Raw genomic sequence first — 24,856 nt, forward strand, 5'->3', positions numbered from 1 at the left:
GGACCCAGCCTTCCCACGTGGCAGGATGGTCTTAGTTTTTGCCCACAAAATATGCCCTCCCAGAATGCAAGTAGTGGAAAAGTAACAACTATCATTTCTAGGGAGAACCAAGATGGCGGCATAGGCAAATGCCTATACTCGCTGCCTCCCACAACCACATCAAAATTACAACTAAAATACAGAACAACCATCATCCAGAACTGCCGGAAAGCTGGCTGAATGGAAGGCCTACAACTAGAGAAGAAAGCACACTGAGACTGGTAGGAGGTGCAGAGGCCTGGAACAGGCAGGTCCAGCACCCACATGCCACTTTTTTAATTGGGAGGGAGATAGCCTCTGTGGAGGCCGCCCATGAGGAGCAAGGGGTCCCAGCTCCACACCAGATGTCCAGCCCAGGGTCCCAGAGCTGGGGAAAGAAGTCCTATGAACAGTAAGAACTATGGGTTGTAGAATCCAGTGGGGATTGGGGCTCAGTGACACAGAGGCTGCTGGAGACCCAGCTGCTCCTCTTAAAAGGCCAGCACCATGAACTTAACTTAAAAGCTCCCACTTCCTCTGAGCTCCAGTGCTGGGTGAGGCTCTGGGGGACCCAGACACATACTAGGAGAAACTGGACTGTCTGGCATTGGGGCAGGAACTCGGGGGCGGCTTTCTTCCAGACAGGTGCTTGCAGGGGTCATTGTTCCTGTGCTGGGACCTCCCTGGTTGCAGGGATGACTGGCAGCCATTTCTGTTTGCTCAGCCCTGGTGTTTCCCTGAAACCCTGCCCCACCCTATTCCTTTCTCTGGGGAGGTACAGTCCCACACCAGGGCAAACAGCATGGTGAGCAGAGAGTAGGCTGACCCCAGCTCTTACCTGCCCCTCAATCACACCCTTGTGCAGGGCACAACCTGCATGCAGTACACAGAAATCCTGGGTATGTTTTGACTATTTTGTTAAGGGCAGGTGAGACCTGCAGAATCTTTCCAGGTTAAATTTATTTTTAAGGTGGTCAGTTGAGTATTAAAGCCACTTATGCAGCATTGTGTAATGTAAATGACTCTAGAAATGATCCTCCTTACCTGCTCACAGGTTTTAGATAAGATGCAAGGTGCAAGGTATGGTGCCTCTGTCTTTGTATCAATCACACTGCCATAAACGACAATCACCAACTTCATGGTCGCCCAGTCAATAGTCATCTCATTACAGCTTGATAAAGTCTCCACATATGCCACATTGAATGCCACACACCTCTCGAACGTTATGTCCTACAATAAAATTACAATTTTCTATAAGTCATACCCAAGGTCATACACAATGACACAACGTATCAAAAAGAAAGAAAATTCAACAGCAATACAGTCATAATATGGGACTTTAACACCCCACTGTCATCAATGGATAGATCTTCCACACAAAAAATCAAAAAGGAGACCGCAGTCTTAAACAACACAGTAGATCAGATGTATTTGATATTTATAGAATATTTCATCCCAAAGCTGCAGGATATACATTCTTCTCAAGTGCACATGGGATATTCTAAAAGCTAGATCACATATTAGGACACAAAATAAGTCTTAACAAGTTCAAGATTGAAATCATACCAAGCATCTTCTCAGATCACAATGGCATGAAACTAAAAATCAACCACAATAAAAAGAAATCTCAAAAACATTCAAACATGGAAGCTAAATAGCATGCTATTAAACAATGAATGTGTTACCAATGAGATCAGGAAGAAAGCAAAAACTACCTGGAAACAAATGAAAATGAACAAACAGCAACCCAAAATTATAGCATTACAGGTCTACTTCAAGAAACAAGAAAAATCTCAAAAAAAAAAAACAATAACCCTACAACTAAAAGAACTAGAAACAGCACAACAGGAAAAAGCCCAGAGTAAATAGAAGGAATGAAATAATAACGATATCAAAGCAGAAATAAATGTCATAGAAACTAAAAAACAATATAAAAGATCAATGAAACCAAGAATGGCTCTTTGAAAAAATAAACAAGATTAATGAACCTTTTACCAGACTCATCCAGAAACAAAGAAGACCCAAATAAATTCAGAAATGAAGAAGGATAAGTAACAACTGACATCACATAAATACAAAGGATTGCAAGGAAATATTGTGAATAATTATAGGCCAACAAATTGGACAACCTGGGTGAAATGGACACATTTCTAGAAACATACAATCTTGCAAAACTGAATCAGGAAGAAACAGAAAACCTGAATAGACCAAAAACAATGAAATCGAAGCAGTAATAAAAAGACTTCCAGCAAACAAAAGTCTTAGACCAGATAGATTCACAGGCAAATTTTGCCAAATATTCAAAGGACACATATCCTTAAACTTCCAAAAATGCAAGAGGAGCCAAGACTTCCAGGCTCTTTTAACAACACAATAAAATCCAGCACTGATTGATGATTAAAACTCTCAGAAAAGTGAGAGTAGAGGGATCATACCTCAACATACTAAAGGCCATAAATGAAAAAACTTCTGCCAACATCATACTCAATGGACAAAAACTAAAAGCATTTCCCTGAATATCAGGAACTAGACAGGGATGTCCACTTTCACCACTCTTATTCAACACAGTTCTGGAAGTTCTAGTCACAGTGATCAGACAAATCAAAGGCATCCAAATTGGAAAGAAGAAGTAAAATTCATTATTCACAGATGACATGATATTGTACATAGAAAACATTAAAGACTCCACCCAAAAACTACTAGATCTAATAAATGAATTCAGCAAAGTAACAGGATACAAAATCAATATCCAGAAATCGATGGCATTTTTATACACCAATAATGAACTATCAGAAGGAGACAAACACTTAAACCCTTAATCGCTGAGGCACCAAAAACAAGAAAATTAACAAATATCTGGACTTTTGCAACCTGAGAATTGTTAAAATTCTGGAATCTAAACTTGTACTCTTGAAACTTACAAAATTTTATTAATGAATGTCACCCCAGTACATTTAATTAAAATAAATAAATTCCGGAATCTCCAGAAGAGATTTTTCTTTAGAAGATCAGAGACAATTGCCCTTTCTGCCTTTGTCACAAAAATATGAAGCACATTTTGTAAAAAATACAGTAAATGCAAGTTCACTTATGTTTTAATCGTGTCACTTACCTCATCGACAAGAGCTGATTCAAAATACTGATAGGCAGTGCTGAGAGCAAGCTTTAACCATATTTTGTATTCCAGGGATGGCCAGAAGACATCAAAGCCCTCATATAAATCCTCCAGGGAGATAAAGCAGGCCTGAAATGACAAGGTGTCATGCAGCAAGCTCAATATGTACAAGACCATCAGAAAACAATATGCCTGTCACTTTCATCAAACTCTGCCATTTAAAAGCACTGTATTGTCGGAGAGGTGGTTCTTTATGTATAAGGCAGTACAATTTACAGTCCAATTAAAGCTATAGACCTACTAGTAGGCCAGGAAAATCCATACCAGTCAATAGCTAAGATAAGGATATGGCTTATGAGCCCAGGATTCAGGAACTAAGCCACATAAGTTACCTATTTTTATTGCCACAGTAGATAAAGTGGGCTCATGTACAATCTTTGTTTCCAGAGGCGAAATGCTTACCTGCATAAGGAAGACTACGCTTCCAGAATTCATGCTACATGAACTTCAATGAGTTCAATTCAGCTTTGTGACTAAATTCATGCCTCCTATCCCCTTCCAGAAATGAAATGGTATGAAACTGATACAGCAACGCTCCCTCTGTGCCACACACCCCTGAGACTGGTCCCTCTCGGTTGCATCGAAGAGTCCCAAAAGCTTGAGAATTCTGTGTAAGCAGAAACTTTGGCTCTCTTCTATTTGCCCTCCCCCCGCCACCCCCCGCAGCTAGTAGAATCCCAGGCTACTTATTTGTTGAATAGATAACTTCCTACATAGCAAGTGAAAAATGAAAGAAAGGGAGAGTCAGAACAAGCATTCTTTGAAAACATTGCTTTCGTATGATGGCCTATACATGCCAGGCACTTCACATAGGTGTTTTCCCAATCTTCGTAATATCAAAAGTTAGATATTCTCTCTTTTAATGAACGAGGACACAAAGACTCACAGAGGTTAAAAATACCGCGCTCCAGATGCCGCAGCCAGGAGTTCAGATGGTAAATGTGCCTTCCCAGTTGCTGGTTGAGGAACTAAATAATATATCAGAATGCCAAGGAAGCAAACACGCTGGCATTCGTCATTTACTTGAGAAAGAATTCATGAATAACCCACAATGTAGACAGAACCAGGGCCTTACCTGTAAAATAGTTTCACAGATGGCGGTATATTCAATTTCACGCTTAAGCAGACAGCTCAACTCTCCAATTATGTCCCCACAAGTACAGTACTCTGTAAATAGGGTTTGGGACCCTCTATTAATCCTATGGTCACTGTCGATTCCAAAGGTAGGAGGTGAACTATGCAGCTGCAAAGGGAGATCTCAAGTTAGAAACCCTTGGCCAGACCATAGGGGTTCCCACTTTCTTGCATTCATTACGATGGAAGGTAAAGGTGCTTTACATGAATCCTCTCAGGTGTGAATTGGGCTTCACAAAAATCACGGTTTCTTTCACATTTCAACTCTCTGAGGCATGGATTGTTTCCAATCTTTAGCTTTACAACTTTCTCCTTATAAACCTTCCTTATGTAAGATCTTACACGAAGTAGTTATTGCCATCTGCAACTAATGTCATTCCCTCTGAGTCCATTAGATATTCTTATTGGAATAAGCCAGTGCCTCAAGTGAAAAAAACCCAAACAAGCACATCTTTTGATTCCATAAATGCATAAATCGGACATCTGAATTAATTCACCTCCGAACCAAGCCACAAGTTCAGTAAAAGCCTGCCTCCCTTTAAGGTGCTTAAGAATAGCTACCAGGAAACAGCAGAAGAAGACGTTTTTAGGGTGAACACAAGATGGTTGAGTTCCCCCCACAAAAAGAACTGGTAGCCACGAATGGGGGAAGAAGAAAGGCATCAGACTTCGGGAGGAAGCTGCAGGAATCAACCAGAAGGTTTACAGAATTTCCCAGAAAGTTTAGCTGTAAATATCAAAGACAAAGGTTATTGTTCCGGACACAGAAAATAGGAAACCAAGGGTCACTAAAGAGGTTGCTGTGACAACTGTACCCTCTCCTCGTGATCCCCATTCAGACTTTGGAGGCATTCATGCTTCCAAAGGACTTGGACATTTTTTAAACTTAATTTTGAGTGCAGTTCAAAGGCCATTTGAGCAATGAGGAATGTCCCTGCTCTTTGCAAACCAAGAAAAGAAGATAGCATCTGTGGCAGGCAGAATTCTGAAAAGCCAATTATACTTGAATCTAGGTATCGCTGTGAAGGGATTTTGGAAATGGAGTTAAGATGACTAACCACCTGATCATAGAGATGATTTTGGATTGTCCTGGTGAGCCCAGCATCCTATCCTATCTAATAATAGACAAATATGCAAATTGACCATACCTCCGACACACCCACAAACCACGCCCACCATCCAATCAGAGCGAGTATGCAAATTAACCCAAACCAAGATGGCTACAGCCACAGAGAGCAAGGTTTCCTAGGTAACAGAGGAAGCCAAGCTTTCCGCCTGCCCTTGCCAGGCCTAAGCCTCCACTCAAGCTACAAAGTTTCAATTATAGAAGGTAAACAAATTCAAACAAATGGCAGCAGGATGGAGCTTGAGAGAGCAGGCCAGGGTTGCCGCCGGCAACAGGGGAAGCAAAGCTTTCCGCACACCCTGGCCGGGCCCACCCGCTTAAGGCAACAAAGTTTCAATTATAACCCCAACACAAATGGCTGCCGGCCTCAGAGGGAGCCCCAGGCTTGGCTCCGCTCCAGGCTACAAAGTTTCAATTGTAGAAGGAAAATAAATTCCAGATACCAGGGCCTCTGCTTGGGTTGCCAGGGGGCGTGGCCGGTCTGCAAACCACCACAGGCCCCTCGCTCAGGCCACCCCACACCCCAAGGGAACCCCCACCTGATCCAGGACACCCTTCAGGGCAAACCAGCCGGCCCCCACCCCTGTACCAGGCCTCTATCCTATCTAATAAAAGAGTAACATGCAGATTGATCATCACTGCAACACACAATATAGCTGCCCCCATGTGGTCAAAGATCCTGCCCCCATGTGGACACAAGATGGCCACCACAAGATGGCCAGCAGGAGAGGGCAGTTGGGAGGCACCCTGCCTGCAAGGGAGGGCAGTTGAGAGGGACCAAGCCTGCAAGGGAGGGCAGTTGGAGGTGATCAACCCTGCAGGAGAGGGCAGTTAGGGGTGACCAGGCCGGCAGAGGAGGGAAGTTGGGGGCAAACAGGCTGGCAGCAGAGTGGTTAGGGGGTGATCAGGCTGGCAGGCAGAAGCGGTTAGGGGCAATCAGGAAGGCAGGCAGGCAAGCAGTTGGGAGCCAGCAGTCCTGGATTGTGAGAGGGATCCCATATTGGAGAGGGTACAGGCTGGGCTGAGAGACAACCCCCCTCCATGCACGAATTTCGTGCACCGGGCCTCTAGTAATCACATAAGCCCACAAAAGTAGAAAAGGAAGTAGAGTCATTCAAAGAGATGTGACTGTCATCTAGGATCTGGGAATTGTTGGGGTCAGGAGCTAGGGCTCACCCATGCATTCAGGTAGTAGTATTTGGATTCTAAAGCATTCCTATCCCCATCACTCCACTGACATCTTTCTTTTTCTTTGGTCACCAAAGCCTCCTATTGGCCAGATGAAAAATTTTATTTTCTATTCTCGTCCTATTTGACCTCTGAGGGGATGTGACATTGTGGTCCATTTCCTTAATCCTGACTCTCATTTTCTTTAGGTGAGTAACTCAACCACTCCGAGTACTGGGTTCCTTAATCGAACATCATGGAAAAGACTGCTTCCTCCCAGGATTGTTGTGATGAATAAGTAACGGCTATGAAAACAATTTGTAAAATGAGAAGCACCTTTCAGATGTTAGGCATTAGTATCATCTCTCAGTTGTGGTACTCACACTGGGAGAAATGGTTTCATTTGGAAAAGAGATTATGTTAAAATTTTGAAACTTTCTTGATTCCTAAATTTCTCCATATGCTATAATTACATTATTTCAAATACATTTTAAATAAAAAAAAGAAGTAGTCCCTTACAATTGCCATTCCTGAAATAATTAGATAGATTCCTTGTGGCATTTCACCTTCTTTACAAATGACATCTCCATAGTCAAAATAGGCAAGTTTGGCTCGTTCCTGAAGTAAAAAAAGAAAAGAAAAAGTCAACACAAAAGCTTCACAGTCTACTTTCCTAAGTAGAAATATTTTAAAGCAAAAATGGCTTTCAAGTAGCATAAAACCACTAACTGTATTATTTGGTTTGTTAATGAATTATAATGTGCTGACATTCATTAACCTTTAGAAAAAGAGAAGCAAGCAAATCATAGACTTTGTGATTAATAATCAGCACAGTGACTGATATTAACACCCAATAAATTCGAGGTTGGGTAGACGTTTACAATAAAGTGTGATAAGAAGACAGAGACAGGACATCCTGAAAAAATCCAGAAAGGCCACAGGACTGTGTCTTTGAGTGTCCAGGGAAGACTTTACAGAGGAAAGAACAGCTAAGCTGAGACCTGATGGAAGAGTTACACAGGGCCAAGATTCGGCGAGCCGAAGACCATTCGGGCAGAGGGTTCAGTATACGCAGAGACCAGAAGCAAACGGAATGTCTCAGGCAGGGCGCGGTGGACACCTAGACTCAGTATCCATTAGGCCTCAAGAGGCACAGAGACTAGGGTTCACAATCATTTTAGGGACTCAGCAATATTTTAGTTTCTTTTAAAATCAGAAGGAATGAAAGAACTTTTAGGTAGAAGAGAATGTTTTAATACTAAAACAGTTAGTACTAGTTAGTACTAATACAGTCATCTTCATCTGAATATAGTCAGAAAGTATAATTTTTGTAACTTTTTTATGGAGGAAGAGACCCACTGAGGCAAAGGAGTGCAGGGCCCATGGAAAATCATGATGCAGCCTGGGGGAGGCAGGACTGGGAGCTGGGCCAGAGCCAGGTCTTGCAGGATCTGGAAGGCCCATTAAAGAGTCTGTTTTTTTCCAAAATCAGGGGGAAACCACTGAAGGGTTTGTAACAGGAGAATTATGGTGACAGATTTGCATTTTACAAAGATGTGTGAGAAAATATTTCCAAGTCATTCATAGTGGTTATCACTAAGTGTGGGATGGAAGAGTGAACAGTCCTCTCTTTTCAGTTTACTTCTGGATTATCTGAAAATAAGCATGGATGACTTAACGATTTTTTTTTTAAGTTCACCTAAAGCCAATTACCCAGAGTATGGATTATTCAGACCTTGTTTTTCTACCACTGTCTTCTGGATTACCTTTATAGAGTATGGGCTTTTAGTAAACCACACCTGCTGGAGGATGAAAGAAGGGAGGAGTGGTGAAAATTAACTATCGGGACTGTGATGGAGACCAAGATTGAATTTAGAGTCTTCATTAAGGGGTGTTTGTGTTTGTTTTCTCTGTGGTTGTCAGTCATCCACACAATCCCTGGGCTGTTTTTAATGAGAATAACACCCCTGTGCTCCCAACTCATTACCATTTTTATCCTGTTGAAATCAGATTTAAGTGGCTATCAAGAGCCAGCACACTAAGGAAAAGGACCTATTAAAGAGTGAGAGGTATCTGAAGGGGATAGAGAAAGCCCAACAGCTTTGCCTAGGCTGGGGGAGAGGAAGATTGTGTCCTGCTCATAGATTCACCTCAGTGTCTGTGAATCATTAATTTATGGAATTTTCTTCTCACCGTTTTCCCCATTGCTCCCCCATTCACTGTTGGATATCAGTTATAATTATACTTGTGAAAATTATTATCTATAAAGAACCAAATTCTAACTTTATCTTAAAATTGGATTTTTGAAAAACGAAGGTTCCATAAAAGCAGGGACTTCATTTATTTTGTTCACTGCCATATCCCCAAACCTAGAATTTATTCTGGCACATAGAGGATATTTGATAAATATTAGTTGGAAGAGCCCCAATTCCTATAGCAACATTCAGTTGACTTTAGACAACACACGAACTCTGGAATATACCACAGTCCTCACTATTCCCTATTACACTACGCCCAGCTGGTTTTCTTTCTTTCTTTCTTTTTTAATTTTTAATTATTTCAGAGAGGAAGGGAGGAGAGAGAGATAGAAATATCAAGGATGAGAGAGAATCATTGATCAGCTGCCTCCTGCATGCCCCCTACTGGGGATGGACATATGCCCTGACTGGGAATTGAACCGTGACCGTTCATAGGTCAACACTCAACCACTGAGCCATACTGGCTGGGCTAGTTTTATTTTTATATTATCTTCCTGACCTGTATAGTCATTTAAATTTGAGGACCTTGCTCTAAAAAGTCTTTTCCAGAGTGGTCATCTGGAAGTCCAGACTCTACAACGTAAAATAAGATGGGATTGGTAACAATCAGGTAACAGAGCTCATCCTGAGCAGATAATCCATTGTGAGAAAACAATCATTGCTTTTTATGCTTAAAATGAAATTACTCTTCTAGGATTTGCTGGGCCTCCATTTGACTTACCCTTTATTGGCCATTACAGGAGTCTTGCTTTAAATTTTGTAGTTGTTAATCTTATATTAGGGAGTGGGAAAAACTAAAAATAATTATCAAACCTGAGCCAGAATAGAAGACAGAATCTTTACCTTGAAGAACTCAATGAGAACATCTTTATTTTCCAGCCAAACAATATTATGAAGGTATTTGTCAGGAGTAGGGGGCGGGATTGCCATTGGAAAGTTATTCAGTGCTTTTATTTTTGAAAGAAGTACCTAAAAACAAACAAACAGAACAAGGGTGATCAGATCCTATAACAGAAAAGATACATTAGGTCCAGGTGAAGCTGGATCCCGGGCCCAGGTGAGGCCGTGCGCCCCTGGATCCGGGTGAGGCTGGGTCCCGGGTCCGGGTGAGGCCGCGCCCCTGAGTCTGGGAGAGGCCATGCGCCTCTGGGTCCAGGTATAGCTGAATCCCGGGTCCGGGTGAGGCCATGTGCCCCTGGATCCAGGTGAGGCTGGGTCCCGGGTCCGGGTGAGGCCGCGCGCCCCTGAGTCCGGGTGAGGCTGTGTGCCCCTGGATCCGGGTGAGGCTGGATCCTGGGACCGGGTGAGGCCGCGCGCACCTGGGTCCAGGTGAAGCCGCGCCCCTGGGTCCAGGCGAGACCAAACCAGAGGGAGTTGGACCTGCATTACCACCATTTGTCCACCATCCAGAGCTGAAAAGTCAGTGCCGACATGTACACATAAGGAACTGTGGACATTGAAATTGGGTCTCAAAAGAACTGTTGGTCCAGAAAGAAACTTACTACAGACTGATTCATTTGCCTGTCAGCATAACTATTATTGCTCGTCTTACATTCAGTTCTTATAAGTATATTTCTAGTAACACATAATCTCACTCATCTAGGGGAAATGATGAACAATATAGACTGATGAACAAGAACAGACCCAGAAACAAGGAGGCATCGATCGGACTGTCAGGCCTCAGAGGGAGGGTAGGGGAGGGTGGGGGTAGGGGTATGGGGGAGAGATCAACCAAAGGACTTGTGTGCATGCATACAAGCCTAACCAATGGTTAAGGACAACAGGGGGGTGGGGGCATCTGTGGGGAGGGGTGGGGGATGGGAATGGGGGGATGAGGACAAATATGTGACACCTTAATCAATAAAGAAATTTTAAAAAAAAGAAAAGAAAAGATACATTAGGTTAAAACTGAGGAAATCTAAACAAACAACTGTTATGTAAATTTAACCTTGATTTTTGACTCAGAGCTTTTCTCGCCATATTTAAATTGTCCTCTAACTTTTTGTCCCTATTCTCCCCTCATTATTATTTTCACTGACATATTATCTCATATTCAATTTATCATTCTTGTAATCCAGTTAACACTTATATTCTACCCTGCCTTAATCTTAAATTATCTAAACTTCAGGGTTGATTACTGTATGACTTAATGCCATGTTCTCTCCATTATTTTCATGTGTATGATTTGCTTCTCTAAACCCTTCTAATTTGAGAGGATATCACTCCAGTTTTGTGGACCCTGAGAAGCCCTCTCTGGCTTCCCCCACCAGATAAGAGATAACCATTTATCTGTCTTATTCTCAAGGCATCTACAGGTCTCCCTTATGGAACTCATTGCATTGTAGTCGTAGTATTTGTACTTACGTGTTTCGCCCTCCATATTATGTCACTTTTGTTGATTGGATGAACAAGTGACTAAGTGAAAGAATGTGGAAGAGCCCATGGACCTTAGGAGACAGTGTTGTATCCATTAATTATCCCCATCTCCTCAAGAGTCCATAACACATAGTAAGTATCCAATATATATTTACTTAATTAAATTGAATAGACTGACCTACCTCCTTATGACCTAGGATTGAAAATTATATCTCTTTGGCTGACAATTTGACAATTAGCAGGCATTCAGTTAGTAACTATGGAATGATTGTCTACCCATTACCTTTCTAAATAAATTGACAGGAAAAAATAAGTCTGTCTCCTCATAAGGGTTAGCATTTATCTATGGGTATCAAGCATTCAATTGAATCCTATATAGCCTTCAAAGTGATAAATGAAAAAAATATAAAACCCAATGCGTGTAGAGGTGTAATTTGAAGAATACTCTAAAGTAGCCCTTCCACTCTCTCTAAAAAATCAATAGAAAAATATCCTTGGGTGAGGATTGAAAACAAACAAACAAACAAACAAATAAGTAAATGAAGTTACAGAGGTGTCAGGCTAATTGAATCAAGCAACATAAAAATTACTTTGTTACCTTATTCATCTCGATGCCCTCGTGCTTATCGATAATGCCTCTGGAGCAAAGGAAGGTGAGGTGTTTCAGAGATTTGGCAATCACGGTCCGGATTGCCTGCCTGGTCTTCAAAGCGATGACCACATCACGACCCTCATGCTCTATGAGTCCTGATGCGAATAAACCTCTCAGTAAGCAAACAATGCAATAACTGCAAGGACTAATATATACTAATAAAAGAGAAATATGCAAATTGACCGTCACTTTGCGACGGCAATCAGGAGTATGCAAATTAACCCAACAAAGATGGAGGCGACCCCACCCCCCAGGCGCTCCAGGCCTCTGGATAGCATGCATGCAGGCCCGGAGCAGCCGAGCGGGACGAGACGCCTGCTATGAGGGGGAGGATGGGGGGCGGAGGGAGCTACAGGAGTGGCGCTCCGGCTGGAGTGAAGACTGAAGGTGGCGGCCAGAGCAAAGGCGTGGGTCCCGGGTGCCAGAGGAAAACTGGTGCCGGCAGCCAGGGGAAGGAAGGCCTATTGCAGGAATCTTCGTGCAATGGTCCTCTAGTATTTGTAAAATAGTTTGTGATTTCCAACGTATTTACACAATAGCCTTTTTGTTCCTGTCTCAGACAGAACTGGTGATGCTGGTAGAACCAGAGTTATTTTCATCTCCATTTTATGGGTGAGAAAACTGAAAACGGCTTCCCCCACTGGCGAGGAGAAAAGTCACTCACGCTGCCTATCCCCATGGCACTCCTACCTGGTCCATTATGAAACTCGTTCCATTGCAGTATTATTATTTTCACCTGTCTCATGGATAATTTTATATAAATTACACATTTGTTGGCTAGCTGAATAAATGACTTGAGATCAAAGAGCCCCTGGACTTTGGCTGGTGAGTCTTTCTGAGATCAAATCCCTTTTTTTTTCTTCTTCTTTCATGAACATGAGGAAGTATGGACGGGACTGGGAGTCAAGGTTAAAACTGTATCTGCTCCATCTTTGTAATCCTAAGATCCAGTGCAATGCCTGACACCTGGGAGGTACTCGAGTCATTTTTCTAACTAAAATGAGAAGAGCAGTTAAATGAAGGATACGATGATCAAGAGCAGGTTCTGGTGTCAGACACACCTGGGCCTGAGGTCTAGCTCACCACTTACCAGGCAAGTTAACTTTTCTAAGCCTCAGTTTCAACAGCTATCCATGAAGATGACAATAGTATTTGCCTCATAGAATAATTATAAGCGTCAAATGAGATAATGTATATAAAGCTGTGAACACAGTTCCTGGCATAATTAGTATTCAACAATCCATTGCAGTAATCATATGGGAACAGGCACTCCCTTTTATAGGACTGAATCAAGGAAACTTTGTAATATTCCGTACTAACCTAAAACATAATGTAAGACAGCAGCTCCTAGGTCCCTAATCTTTCAAAGCACAGAAGTAAAAATCTATCTACATGTAAATGGCAACAATGGGCCATGGATTTGCTGAGACAGTGCCCAAATATTCTGACCTATTGTCTCCGAAGTTCAAATTTCAGTCATTAGACCATGTTCTTTCTATTTTGATTTGGAAAGTCTGATCCTTATAAGTCCACATGGCATCTTACACTGTGATTATAAATGCAAAGTGGTTTTACTTGATTTCTTTTATAATAACTTCCATGTATTAGGGGCCTACAATTTTCCAGGCTACCAGCTCTCTACTTTTCACACACCGGAAGCCTGGTCCACAGCCCTCTCAGGAGGAAAGCAGACCCAGGAAGCTTTGTATAGAATCCTCGCCGTGTGCTTCCATTCAAGCAGCGTGACCACAGATGCTCAAGAAGTGGCACCCCGGGCGGTCTCACACTCCTGAGTAGCCTTGCAAACAAAGTAAAACTAAGGAAAACACCCTCTGTCGAACAAAGGTAATTTTCAAATGCCCTTTTCTTACAACCTTAAGGAATCTGATCCTTAATCTGATTCTTTCCTCTAGGCTCCCACAGCAAATAATAGAACTCCTCTAACTTTCTGCAGTTATCAACTCATACATGCATATCTGCACTGCTTGCATACCTGGCCCATTACATGTGTTCAGTAAGTGTTGTTGGATAAGTAAATGGGTGATTGCAGAATTGAATGAAAGCATGAATTTGTCTTCATTTGGTTAAATTATGGGATGGTGGGTCCTAGAGCAAATTAAGCCTGAAACATCGCTGGAGGCAAAAATAACAAAACTGAAGCTGTCCTACTTCGGGCACATCATGAGAAGGCAGGGTTCTTTGGGAAAGACAGTAATGCTGGGAAAAACAGAAGGCAGCAGGAAAGGAGGAAGACCAAATACGAGGTAGATTGACTCCATAAAAGAAACCATAGGCATGAATCTACAGGAGATAAGCAGGGCTGTTGAGGATGGGACATTATGGACATCACTCATTTGTAGGGTCACCAGGAGTTGAAGCCAACTCAATGGCACATAACACACAATAAATCAGATACTCCAACGACCTACCTAGTTCTTTGACAGCATCTCGTTTGTTCGTTTCTAAAATTTCATATAATTTCTGTAAGAAGTTAGGAAAAAACATTAATTTCTTATTATACCAAGTGCATTTCTAACTTTAAAATCTGAGGGGGGAAGTACAGTAGTCAAAATCTCATTCGGTTTATGATTTGGGGGAGATATTTGGCTCAATTCTGCCCTCTGTGCGATTCTGCTGCCTTCCCCTCGCTCACGCTCATGTTACAATGAATGTTGTGCTTGCCTAACTAGTATTTCTCAGCAAAGACTATTGTGCACCGCACACGCACCCAGGAGAATTCTGAGATAGACCCTCACTAGGGGAGAGTCAACTGAGCAGTTATTTGGGGAGCCAGTCTATTGGGAGCACAAAATAGAGAAGAATATGCTGTCAATAATGAGAAGAATATGCTGTCAATTAGTTCATGCTTCCTACTGATAATTCCTGACGTAGCTCCACTCTGGGGTCACCGATCTCTGTTCAGTCATACAATAGGTGTTTGTCAAATGTCCCAGCCAGCACTCTTCATGGGACTACTCCCTGGCTTTGTGTCTTTCTGGAGCTTGCACTTGGCTACACCCAAACCCCTGTGACCTAACAACTGAAGTTTCCTCAGACTGCCAGGCACAGGTGACTGAAATTCTGCACCCACGCAATGCTGGCATGGTGCTAGTTACGGAGCACAGCTGTTGGTTATCTCGAGTTTAATCAGTGTCAATCATGAGAATATGCTGTTATTGTGTTGGTTTTAGAAAAACACATGTAATAAATCCCTCATTTTGAATATAAGAGTAAGGTGTACAATTTTTATTAGGTTTTTCTCCTCTCCTGATAACATTGAATCAATATTGGGAAGATGTCAAACTACTGGGCAGCCATATACTGTGGTCCAGCCCCCTTCACACCAAACAGGGCCCACAGCCAACTGTAAGATGGCTGCAGAACGACCCTGACGAAGAGCGTGTCGGAACCAATTCTGCCTACAAAGAGAATATGATCGTGAAAGCCTGGACACAGTGTGACTTCTCTAACGGTGAGTGGCCACTGCCTGGTTTCTTGAACACATAAGCAGTTAGGTTTCGTTGTTTGGTTTTTGGCGTGTGTTTTTTTTTCATAGGACCAGTGCTAGTCTCTTACCTGATATATTGATTCTCGGCCAGAAATCTGTTTTATCAAAAATTTGGCATCCTCTTGACTTTTGACATAGCCTTTGGTGATACTGTACATCAAGCTGAGGCGCCTCTTGATCTGCACATCCGCGATGTTGATCAGCGGTGGGATTAATATCTGCAATAATGGAGGGGGGGAGACCTGAAAACGTGACAAGGAAAAGCATGCTCCACAAATCTTTATTCAGTACTTACTATGTGCATATGCTAGGCTTCATTCAAGAATTGTAAGGTTATATCAATGACAAAAACAAAGACTGCTACCTAGCCGAGAGTACATTGAACATACAGGAAAAGGTGATAATGCTGTGAGGGAAAAATAAACTTAAGCAGGTAGAGAGGGATCAGGAAGATGGGGTGGGAGGCTGTGAGTACAAGGAGGGGGTGGGGCACGTTGCCATTTTATGTTGGTGGCCAGGGAAGACCTTCTGTGTAAGAAGGAGAGATTTGAGCAATGACTTGAAGGAGGTGAAACTGTGAACCAATCTGATACCCATAGAGTGTTCCAGGGGAAGAGACAGCTCCTTCCCTCATTTATTTCAAAACAGGGAGGTTTCTGCCCGGCCGGTGTTACTCAGTGGTTGAGTATCGCCCTATGAACCAGGAGGTCACGGCTTGATTCCCAGTGAAGACACATGCCTGGGTTTGGGGCTCAATCCCCAGTAGGGGGTGTGCAATGATTCTCTCTTATCATTGATGTTTCTATCTCTCCCTCTCACTTCCTCTCTGAAATCAATTAAAAAAAAAAAAAAATATATATATATATATATATATATATATATATATATATATATATATATATATATATATATATCAGCGAGGTTTCTGAACACATTTAGCAAAAAGTGTAGGAAAAAAAGACCCAATATTTTAAAATGTGAAGTTTTACCTTGATCAGAGGAATAAATCTAATTATTCTTATATACCCTAATATTATTGTAAACTGAATAAGAACCAAGTTGTCCGATCTCAATTTGACAAAGTATACACAAAACATATCAGTAATTCCGATTAGCAAGATACAAAATTCCAGAGTATTCCAATGTTGACGAAAATACTTCCTTTTCAAAATTATTATCTGTTTAGAAAACAAATAGAACATATGTCATTTCATAGTACCTATACAATGATGTATGTGGGGGTAGGAGGGAGTCTTAAAAATTAACAGTTACATTCTCAACAAATGAGTTATATTCCCCAAGTTGGGTTTTAAGTTATTCACTTTGAATTCCAAAAAAATTATTTTTAATTTTCAACATAAAAAATCATAATTTAATTCAAACTATATAATTCTCTAATTAATCTGAAGTGCCCAGAACAAACCATGAAAAATATCAATAAACAGATTCATCGATATTACCAATAGTGATACTTTTGATTAAAGTATGAAAACAATCTTATCTTTTGAAGTAAAACATAGTTCTCCTGATGAGGACCTAGCAAACCAGTTTGTTTGTATTTACTCATTTATTTTTTGCATCATTACAGAGAAAAATTGAGGGAAACATCCTGTCTGAACTTTCAATTCTTGGCACTTGACCTTTGAGAGTCTGTTCACTTTATGACAGTTGCCATATTTGCTATCCAAAACTGTGGCTATTATACTGATTTCATTATTAAACCCAGAAAATTACAAAAGATTACTAAAATTCTAGGATTCTATCAACTATACGAGCAAGTGGCTTCTAGTATCAAGTTATTTCAAAAGTAAATTCACAATATCTGAATTGTTCTTTTTATAGGATATATTTCTATTTAAAGCATTACCTTCAATGCTGACTGTAATACATATAAAAATACAAAATAGTAGTTTACTAACATCAGAGACGTCTCATTTAACTTTCTTGCCACTGAACATAAATGAATTATCATAGGATAAATGTACATTAATGATATAATATGTCCTGCATAGTCAAATTCTTCTGAAAATACAATGTGATATATAAATAACAGAAATTTATTATTCCTGAAAAAAGAGAGATCAAGTAAAATGTTAGATCACTTTCAAAGTATAACAAGATGTAAAGTTCAACATTTATTTAAACAAATCATGAACAGTAGTTTGAAGAAAGTATAAGCAACATAAAATAATAGATAAGCAAAAATCTAAAACATACTTTCTATATATAAAAATCATAGTGGAGAAATAAAACTTTAGCTCTTGTTAATCTATCTCAGTCATAGAAAGTATTTTTTAAAATCAAGGTGAATGTACATAGGAAACAGTGCAAAGATTTATACATTGAAAACAAGAAACAAAATTAGAGAAGAAAGTAGCATTGTTTAAAATTAAGGACAGGGTCCAGTTGAGGTGACTCAGTGGTTGAGCATTGGCCTATGAACCAGGAGGTCACGGTTTGATTCCCTATCAGGGCACATGCCCAGATTGCAGGCTCAATCCCCAGTGTGGGGTTTGCAGGAGGCAGCCGATCAATGATTCTCTCTCATCGTTAATGTTTTTATCTCTCTCTCCCTCTCCCTCCCTCTCTGAAATCAATAAATATTCTATATAATAAAAGGCTAATATGCAAATCGACCCAACTACAGAACAACCAGTCACTATGATGTGCACTGACCTCCAGAGGCTCAACGCAGGAGTTGCCCCCTGGTGGTCAGTGCGCTCTCACAGGGGGAGCGCCGCTCAGCCAGAAGCTGGGCTCATGGCTGGCGAGCACAGCGGCCGTGGCGGGAGCCTCTCCCACCTCCATGGCAGTGCTAAGGATGTCTGACTGACAGCTTAGGTCCGCTCCTAAGGGACATCCCCTGAGGGCTCCTGGACTGGGAGAGGGTGCAGGCTGGGTTGAGGGGAACCCCCACCCTCACCCCAAGTGCCCAAATTTCGTGCACCAGGTCTCTAGTATATATATAGAAAAATATAAAAATTAAATTAAGCTGAAGCCGCTTTGGCTCAGTGGATAGAGCGTCGGCCTGCGGACTGAAGGGTCCCAGGTTCGATTCCGGTCAGGGGCATGTACCTTGGTTGCGGGCACATCCCCAGTAGGGGGTGTGCAGGAGGCAGCTGATCGATGTTTCTCTCTCATCGATGTTTCTAACTCTCTATCCCTCTCCCTTCCTCTCTGTAAAAAATCAATAAAATATATTTTAAAAAATTAAATTAAGAACAGGAAAACATATTCTATTCAATAATTAACATTACGTATTTAAAAAAAATTTTTTCAGTCCATCTAAAGTGGAGCCTAACAAAAAGAGGTTAACTGTGTATGTGTCAAGACGTTAGGGTTTAATTTTTTGTATTTCTCTTTAAACTTAATAAATGAAAAACATTGTCCAAATTTGTTATGAAAGGTATGTTATCCACTTAAATTTCGTAGTGTCACCACCCAGGCCGGTGTGGTTCAGTGGTAGAGCGTCGGCCTGTGCACTGCAGGGTCGCAGGTTCAATTCCCCGTCAAGGGCACATGCCTGGGTTGCAGGTTTGTTTCCAGCTTTTGGGAGGCAACCAGTCTCCCCTCCTCTCGTGTCTCTCCCCCCCCCCCCCCCCGCCACTTCTACTCTCTCTAAAAAAATCAATGAGAAAAACATATCCTCAGGTGAGATTAACAAACAAACAAAATTTAGTAGTGTCAGTGTTCCCAGTATCTTCTTGTTTTGACATTGTCTATTAGTAGAAAAACCTTGTCTTCCTGCTCTGACAAATCTACCAGTTCACAGCTTATGTAAGAGTCTACCCAAGTTAAGTAAAATCTGTATCTTGTGATACTTTGGAAAGTTGGTTATAGGATGATTAGTGCCACGTGGTGTTTTTCCTAATTACAGACATCAAGAGAGCCACCCTACGGCACAGATGAAATTAAGTAGAGAGCTTTAGTCCACATGTCTGGTATTTCTCACCCCAGCTTGGTGTTAAGCCCAGGAAAATACCAGAAGAATATGTGAGCAAACTCGGTATGAAGTATGACTCTAAGACATGGCAGATAAAACTAGAAGAAGCCAAACCTGACCCTCTGCTTCTTCCTGCCCCTCTCTCCTGGAGAAGTCAGGATCTGCTGAAACACAATGGCGAAAGGCAAGCAAGCACTCTGCTCGGTCGCCACTCAGCCAGTAGCAGTTGACCATAATGTCAGTGTGTTTTTTAAATAAGAAAAACCAAAGTAATGTATTCTGATGATGTAAAAAGGTCAGATTGTCAAGTATATTGCTATGAACGGTTCACAATACTTACCCATATGGAATAAAAAGTGTCGTATCTTTATGATATTCCAAGATAGTTAAAATTTTTTTAAACTTTATAAGCCAACTTCTAGCTTTTACATAAGTTGAAACATCATAAATACTCATGAATCTAAGAGAGAAACATATGCATATGTTAAAAGAAAGAGTAAGCACTAGCTGTCCTTGGGGCAGTGGTAGGCAAACTGCGGCTCGAGAGCCACATGCAGCTCACGAGCCGCGGTTTGCCGCTCTGTTGACTAATGAGTTTGCTGACCACTGCCTTGGGGTAATCTAAAAGGAAAAGTTATACTCCATGTAATGTGGGTTTATTAAGCATGCTGAGGGCCGAGCCTCTGTATCAACCACCGACCACTCATGGTCATGGTCATGGGACAGGAACATACTTAGCATCAGACTCCCTCTGTGTCTGTTCCTGGAACCATTCCTGACCTGAGTACAACATAATTAAGACTTCTCCAGACCAATTCTTTGGGGTTCGGAATCAAGCTTCCCTTTGTCATGCCTTGCTAGCCCAAACCTCTCCAGGTCCTGCAGGCCCTAGCTTTCCCAAACTTTATCTAGGAACTGATTCCAGATCTCCCAGATAGATTTCCAGGCTGCTAGACTGTCAGCTGTCACCCAGATGGAATACCCTATCATTGTTGCCCTGCAGCTATGTCTTGAACCATCCATTAGCTCCTGTTTGCCAGTACTGTGACCAGGATCAATGTAGCTCTGAGATTCTGAGCCTTTCCCACCAGGTTTAATTGCATCTATCAGCTGGGTCAATTCCTCCAGAGTCTGCTCCACCTCCTGGAGTGTCTAATAGCAGGCTCCAGGCTTCCCTACCTCTCCTAGCCAGCAATTTAGTGAATTTGATATAAAGACAAAATAATTATAATAGTAATTGAAACTATCTGGGTGCTCTTTCATGACTCTCCTAGTCTGTTATTTAATTACATTGTAGTCAGATCTTCCTTCCAAATCTCCTAATGTCACCAATCTTCAGAGAGGGAACTGTAAACAACTCAAATAGGAAATAGACACATTGATGGATGGATGGATGGATGGATGGATGGATGGACAGGTAGATGGATGAGATAATTAGATTGATCAATCAGGACATTTAACTCTCAGTTCATTCATTCCTTATCACAAATCCATTCAATTTTAGAAATATCAATTAAGTAAATACTATACTTACTTTCCTTGGATGGGACAATAGCTTTTGGTTGCACCAATTAATATTCGGGCTGCCTCTGTATCAAGGATTCCATCCTGACATTGTTTTTCAAAGCTACTCTAAACATACAATTTTAAATAAAAATTACAAAGGATCAAAACATAAGTGCAGTGAATTCTGCTTAATCTTTATATAGCCCTCACTATTATTATTGAACTCATTACAATGAAAGTATTCTTTTACCAAAAAATGCTATAGCAGGAAATACTTTTTATTCAGTTTAAGTATTTACTAAATATTCCGTTTTTGCAAAGTACTGTTTGGGATGTTTTAAAAGATACAAAGGTTCCTAGCTTCAGGAAACTCAAAATTTGTACTATTCGAAGAGTTTACTTTAGTAATACAAACAGGATTAGTAGCATCATCTTTCTACAGCAGCATAGATGATACAAGGGTAACTACCCCACAAAGAACTACCAATAGATAAAAGTAAACAGTCCTTTTTTAAAAACTTTTTTCCCCCAGGCTTATTGAGATATAATTGACATATACTATTATGTAAGTTTTAAATGTACATGATGATTTGAAACACATATATATTACAAGGTAATTACCACAATAAGATTAGAACACATTTATCACCTTACTTAATCACAACTTTTTGTGTGTGGTGAGAATATTTAAGGTCCACTCTCTTGGCACCTTTCAAGTATATGATGCAGTATTTTTTTTAAAATATATTTTATTGATTTTTTAGAGAGGAAGGGAGAGGGAGAGAGGGATAGAAACATCAATGATGAGAGAGAATCATTGATTGGCTGCCTCTTGCATGCCCCCTACTGGGGATCAAGCCCCAACATCAATGATGAGAGAGAATCATTGATTGGCTGCCTCTTGCATGCCCCCTACTGGGGATCAAGCCCGCAACCCAGGCATGTGCCCTTGGCCGGAATCAAACCTGGGACCTTTCAGTCCGCAGACTGACGCTCTATCCATTGAGCCAAACCGGCTAGGGCTATGATGCAGTATTTTTTAACTGTAGTCACTATACTGTACATTAGGCTCCCCAGAACTTACTCATTTTATAATGAGAAGTTTCCACTTTGACCAATATCTTCCCATGGTAGTGACCTTCTTTTTCTCTTGTGACCAATTTTGACTTAAAGTCTGATGTACGTATAGCCTCTCCTGCTCCCTTTTGGTTACCATTACATGAATTATCTTTTTCCAATCCTTCACTTTCAGCCTATGTGTGCATTTAAAGCTTAAAGAGTCTCTTAAAAGCAGCACATAGTTGGATCTTATTTTTTGTTTTGTTTTTAAATCCATTCAGCCACTCTGTCTTTTACATGTAAAGTTATTATTGATAGATAATTATAAAATGTATCTTCTCTTTTTTTCTTTTTCTTAATCCTTACCGAGGGCATGTTTATTAACTTTAGGGAGAGAGAGAAAAGCATCCATTGGCTGCCTCCTGTATGTGCTCTGACCAGGAATTGAACCTGCAATGTAGGATGTGCCCCACCCGGGAATCAAATCTGCAACCCTTTCGGTTTACGGAGGACACTCCAACCAACTGAGCCTCCTGCCCAGCCCTTTTGTCTTCTCAAGCTGTCTCCCTTTGTTATTGATTTTTGTAGTGGTTTTTTCCATTCCTTTCCCTTTACGTACTCTACATTTTTTTCTGTGTGACTACCCTGAGGCTTACCTAAAAAATAGATATACTAGACTGTATTCTTATGTCACTCCTCACCCCCAAAAAATGTCAAGAGAGAAGTCCTACCTTTTAGTTGCCATGGATATATTAAACTTGGAGGTTAAAGTTACCTCCTGGGACTACTTCCTTCCTCACTAAACTTCCTCATATGCTGATCATGTACTCTTGCCTTATAAATGTACCCATTGCTTCTACTCATTGTTCATAATGTATTCATTGTAGAAGCTGCAAATATTCCCAAGGCCTAGGCTTTAGAACATTCCCCAAATCATTTTTCCCGCATTTTATTAATCGAAACAAGTGACAAGAGCAGCCCAAATTCAATGGGGGGAAGTCACTGGATAAGAGACTTCCCAACTCTGAGAAGGACATATCCATTACTTGCAATGTGTGAACTTTATTGGAATCCAATTTAAAAATATAAACTAAAAATACACATTGGTCACATTTATCAGACAATTGGAAATTTGATCATTGACTTGATATTTGATGCTATTAAGATATTACTAATTTTAGGTCAATATATTATTTTTTACTATACTTTTTAAAAAGATTTTAAAATTTAGAGATACATACTAAAATATTTACAGATGAAATGATATGATATCAAAATACTATGGAAGGTGGGGGAGTGAATGAAGGTGGGAATGGGGTAGGGTTGGTCCTGTGTGGATGGGTTTCTAAAGATGGGTACATGGAGGTTCATGACACTATCATACCTACTTTTGTATATGTTAGAAATTTTTCATAATAATACGTTTTAAAATAAAAGTAAAAAAAGACTCTGTAAATAATGAGTATTTTAAATACTTGTAGTATTGAGTAACATTTGTCTTATTTAGAATGTAGCCCCAATTTAAAATGTGCAATTTGGTAAGTTGATTTAACTTGATTTTACCTACTAATCTTCCTATGTTTATAGTAGAACATTTAAATATTAAGTTAGAAATATTTTAAGAGAATTTTTTATTCACTAGATTTATTTTAACTTATTAGATTTATAAGAATTAAATGATTACTTGAGAGAATTTTCTATAAAAGGAACTCAAATATTTGAGGATATTTACTTTACTAAATATGTAAATGAAATCACGCATCATTCAGACCCCCAAAAAGTGAACTATAAAAATCCACTAGACTTAAAAACAGAATGAGATTTGTTACTTGAACTTTAAAGCCTAAAGAGATTTTTAATTTTTATTTTTAACTTTCATAAATAAAGCATAAATTTAACAACCAATAGACTATCAAATGATGAGAAAAAATGTTTTTCTAGTCACCTGTAAACCATAAGTAAAAATTAAAAGCATTGCAAGAATAAAAACAAACTTAAAAGCAGATTATGTGAACAATACTAACCATTTGTATGATGGCTACATGCAATCTGGCTTCTTCTATTAAAACTTCATCAGTAGGGGACTCCTGCTCTTTGACACCAGTTGAAATGTGGTGAAACTGAACAGCATTAGACTGTGTATAGATTAAGTTAAAATAAGTGAAAATGATTAGTCACTCAGAGATTTCAATACTCATTCGGAATTGCTCAAATGAAGGACCATGTACATGTGGATAACCTCCTACATATTGTGGCAAAGTAACTATTTATTTGGGGAGATTTAGAAGTGAAATTCTTCCCCCAAATGGTCTATGCTTGACTGCTCTTTTGCTTTTTATAATACTAATCTGGAGAGAGATCTCTCAGTTCCTGAACTGGTTGGAAGCATCAGCTTGAAAGTCCATTTATGATTATTCAATCAGCCAATTGGTGAAAACACTAATTCTCCCATATTTGCCAAATGGGTTAGATCACCAAGACAAAATTCAAAGAAGTCTTTTCACCAAGATAGCAAAGCTAGCAAACATACCCCCTCCCAAGTTTTCTGACATTTTATTAGCAGAATTAAGTTTTTCATAATAAACTAAAGCAAGAGAGGCAGACCCGGGAAGGGAAAGAAGCCAGGCATCAACTCACAGAAATTCTGTATTTAATCTTCGTTTTTTCTTCTACTAAGGTCCAATTAACATTTGTCAAAATTTTCTCCGTTTTAAATAAAGTTATTGTGTTCTGTATTATCTCCTGGATGTGGTTAATGGCATTTTGCATGGCCATCTGTCTTGGAAGAGAAATAACACACAAACCTGTAACAGAGAAAGCAAGAGCTCTATAGAATGCACTGACGACTGCGAGGGGAAGCAAGAACATTGCGCGATGTAGTGAAAGCTTGGCATCGCCTGCATAGCTTCGGGCAAAGACAACATTTTGTCCAGA

General features: G+C 40.4%; 1 protein-coding gene across 1 annotated transcript in view; it reads right to left on the bottom strand.

The window, feature by feature from the left end:
• SLC9C2 (solute carrier family 9 member C2 (putative)) overlaps positions 1-24,856 on the bottom strand; it is a gene marked incomplete at its 5' end in the record, with an annotated part of 50,954 nt that overhangs the window by 1,062 nt on the left and 25,036 nt on the right. Inside the window, 14 exons of the mRNA XM_079762049.1 lie at positions 1,063-1,248; positions 3,131-3,262; positions 4,269-4,436; positions 7,140-7,238; positions 9,722-9,847; positions 11,853-12,001; positions 14,336-14,387; positions 15,483-15,632; positions 16,404-16,592; positions 17,282-17,480; positions 19,698-19,817; positions 20,892-20,989; positions 23,947-24,057; positions 24,560-24,726. Coding sequence (XP_079618175.1) covers positions 1,063-1,248; positions 3,131-3,262; positions 4,269-4,436; positions 7,140-7,238; positions 9,722-9,847; positions 11,853-12,001; positions 14,336-14,387; positions 15,483-15,632; positions 16,404-16,592; positions 17,282-17,480; positions 19,698-19,817; positions 20,892-20,989; positions 23,947-24,057; positions 24,560-24,726 — 1,946 coding nt within the window. The remainder of the gene's footprint in view (positions 1-1,062; positions 1,249-3,130; positions 3,263-4,268; positions 4,437-7,139; positions 7,239-9,721; positions 9,848-11,852; positions 12,002-14,335; positions 14,388-15,482; positions 15,633-16,403; positions 16,593-17,281; positions 17,481-19,697; positions 19,818-20,891; positions 20,990-23,946; positions 24,058-24,559; positions 24,727-24,856) is intronic.

Source organism: Cnephaeus nilssonii (genome assembly GCF_951640355.1).
Source record: "Cnephaeus nilssonii genome assembly, chromosome: 21".
NCBI classification, from domain to species: domain Eukaryota; kingdom Metazoa; phylum Chordata; class Mammalia; order Chiroptera; family Vespertilionidae; genus Cnephaeus; species Cnephaeus nilssonii.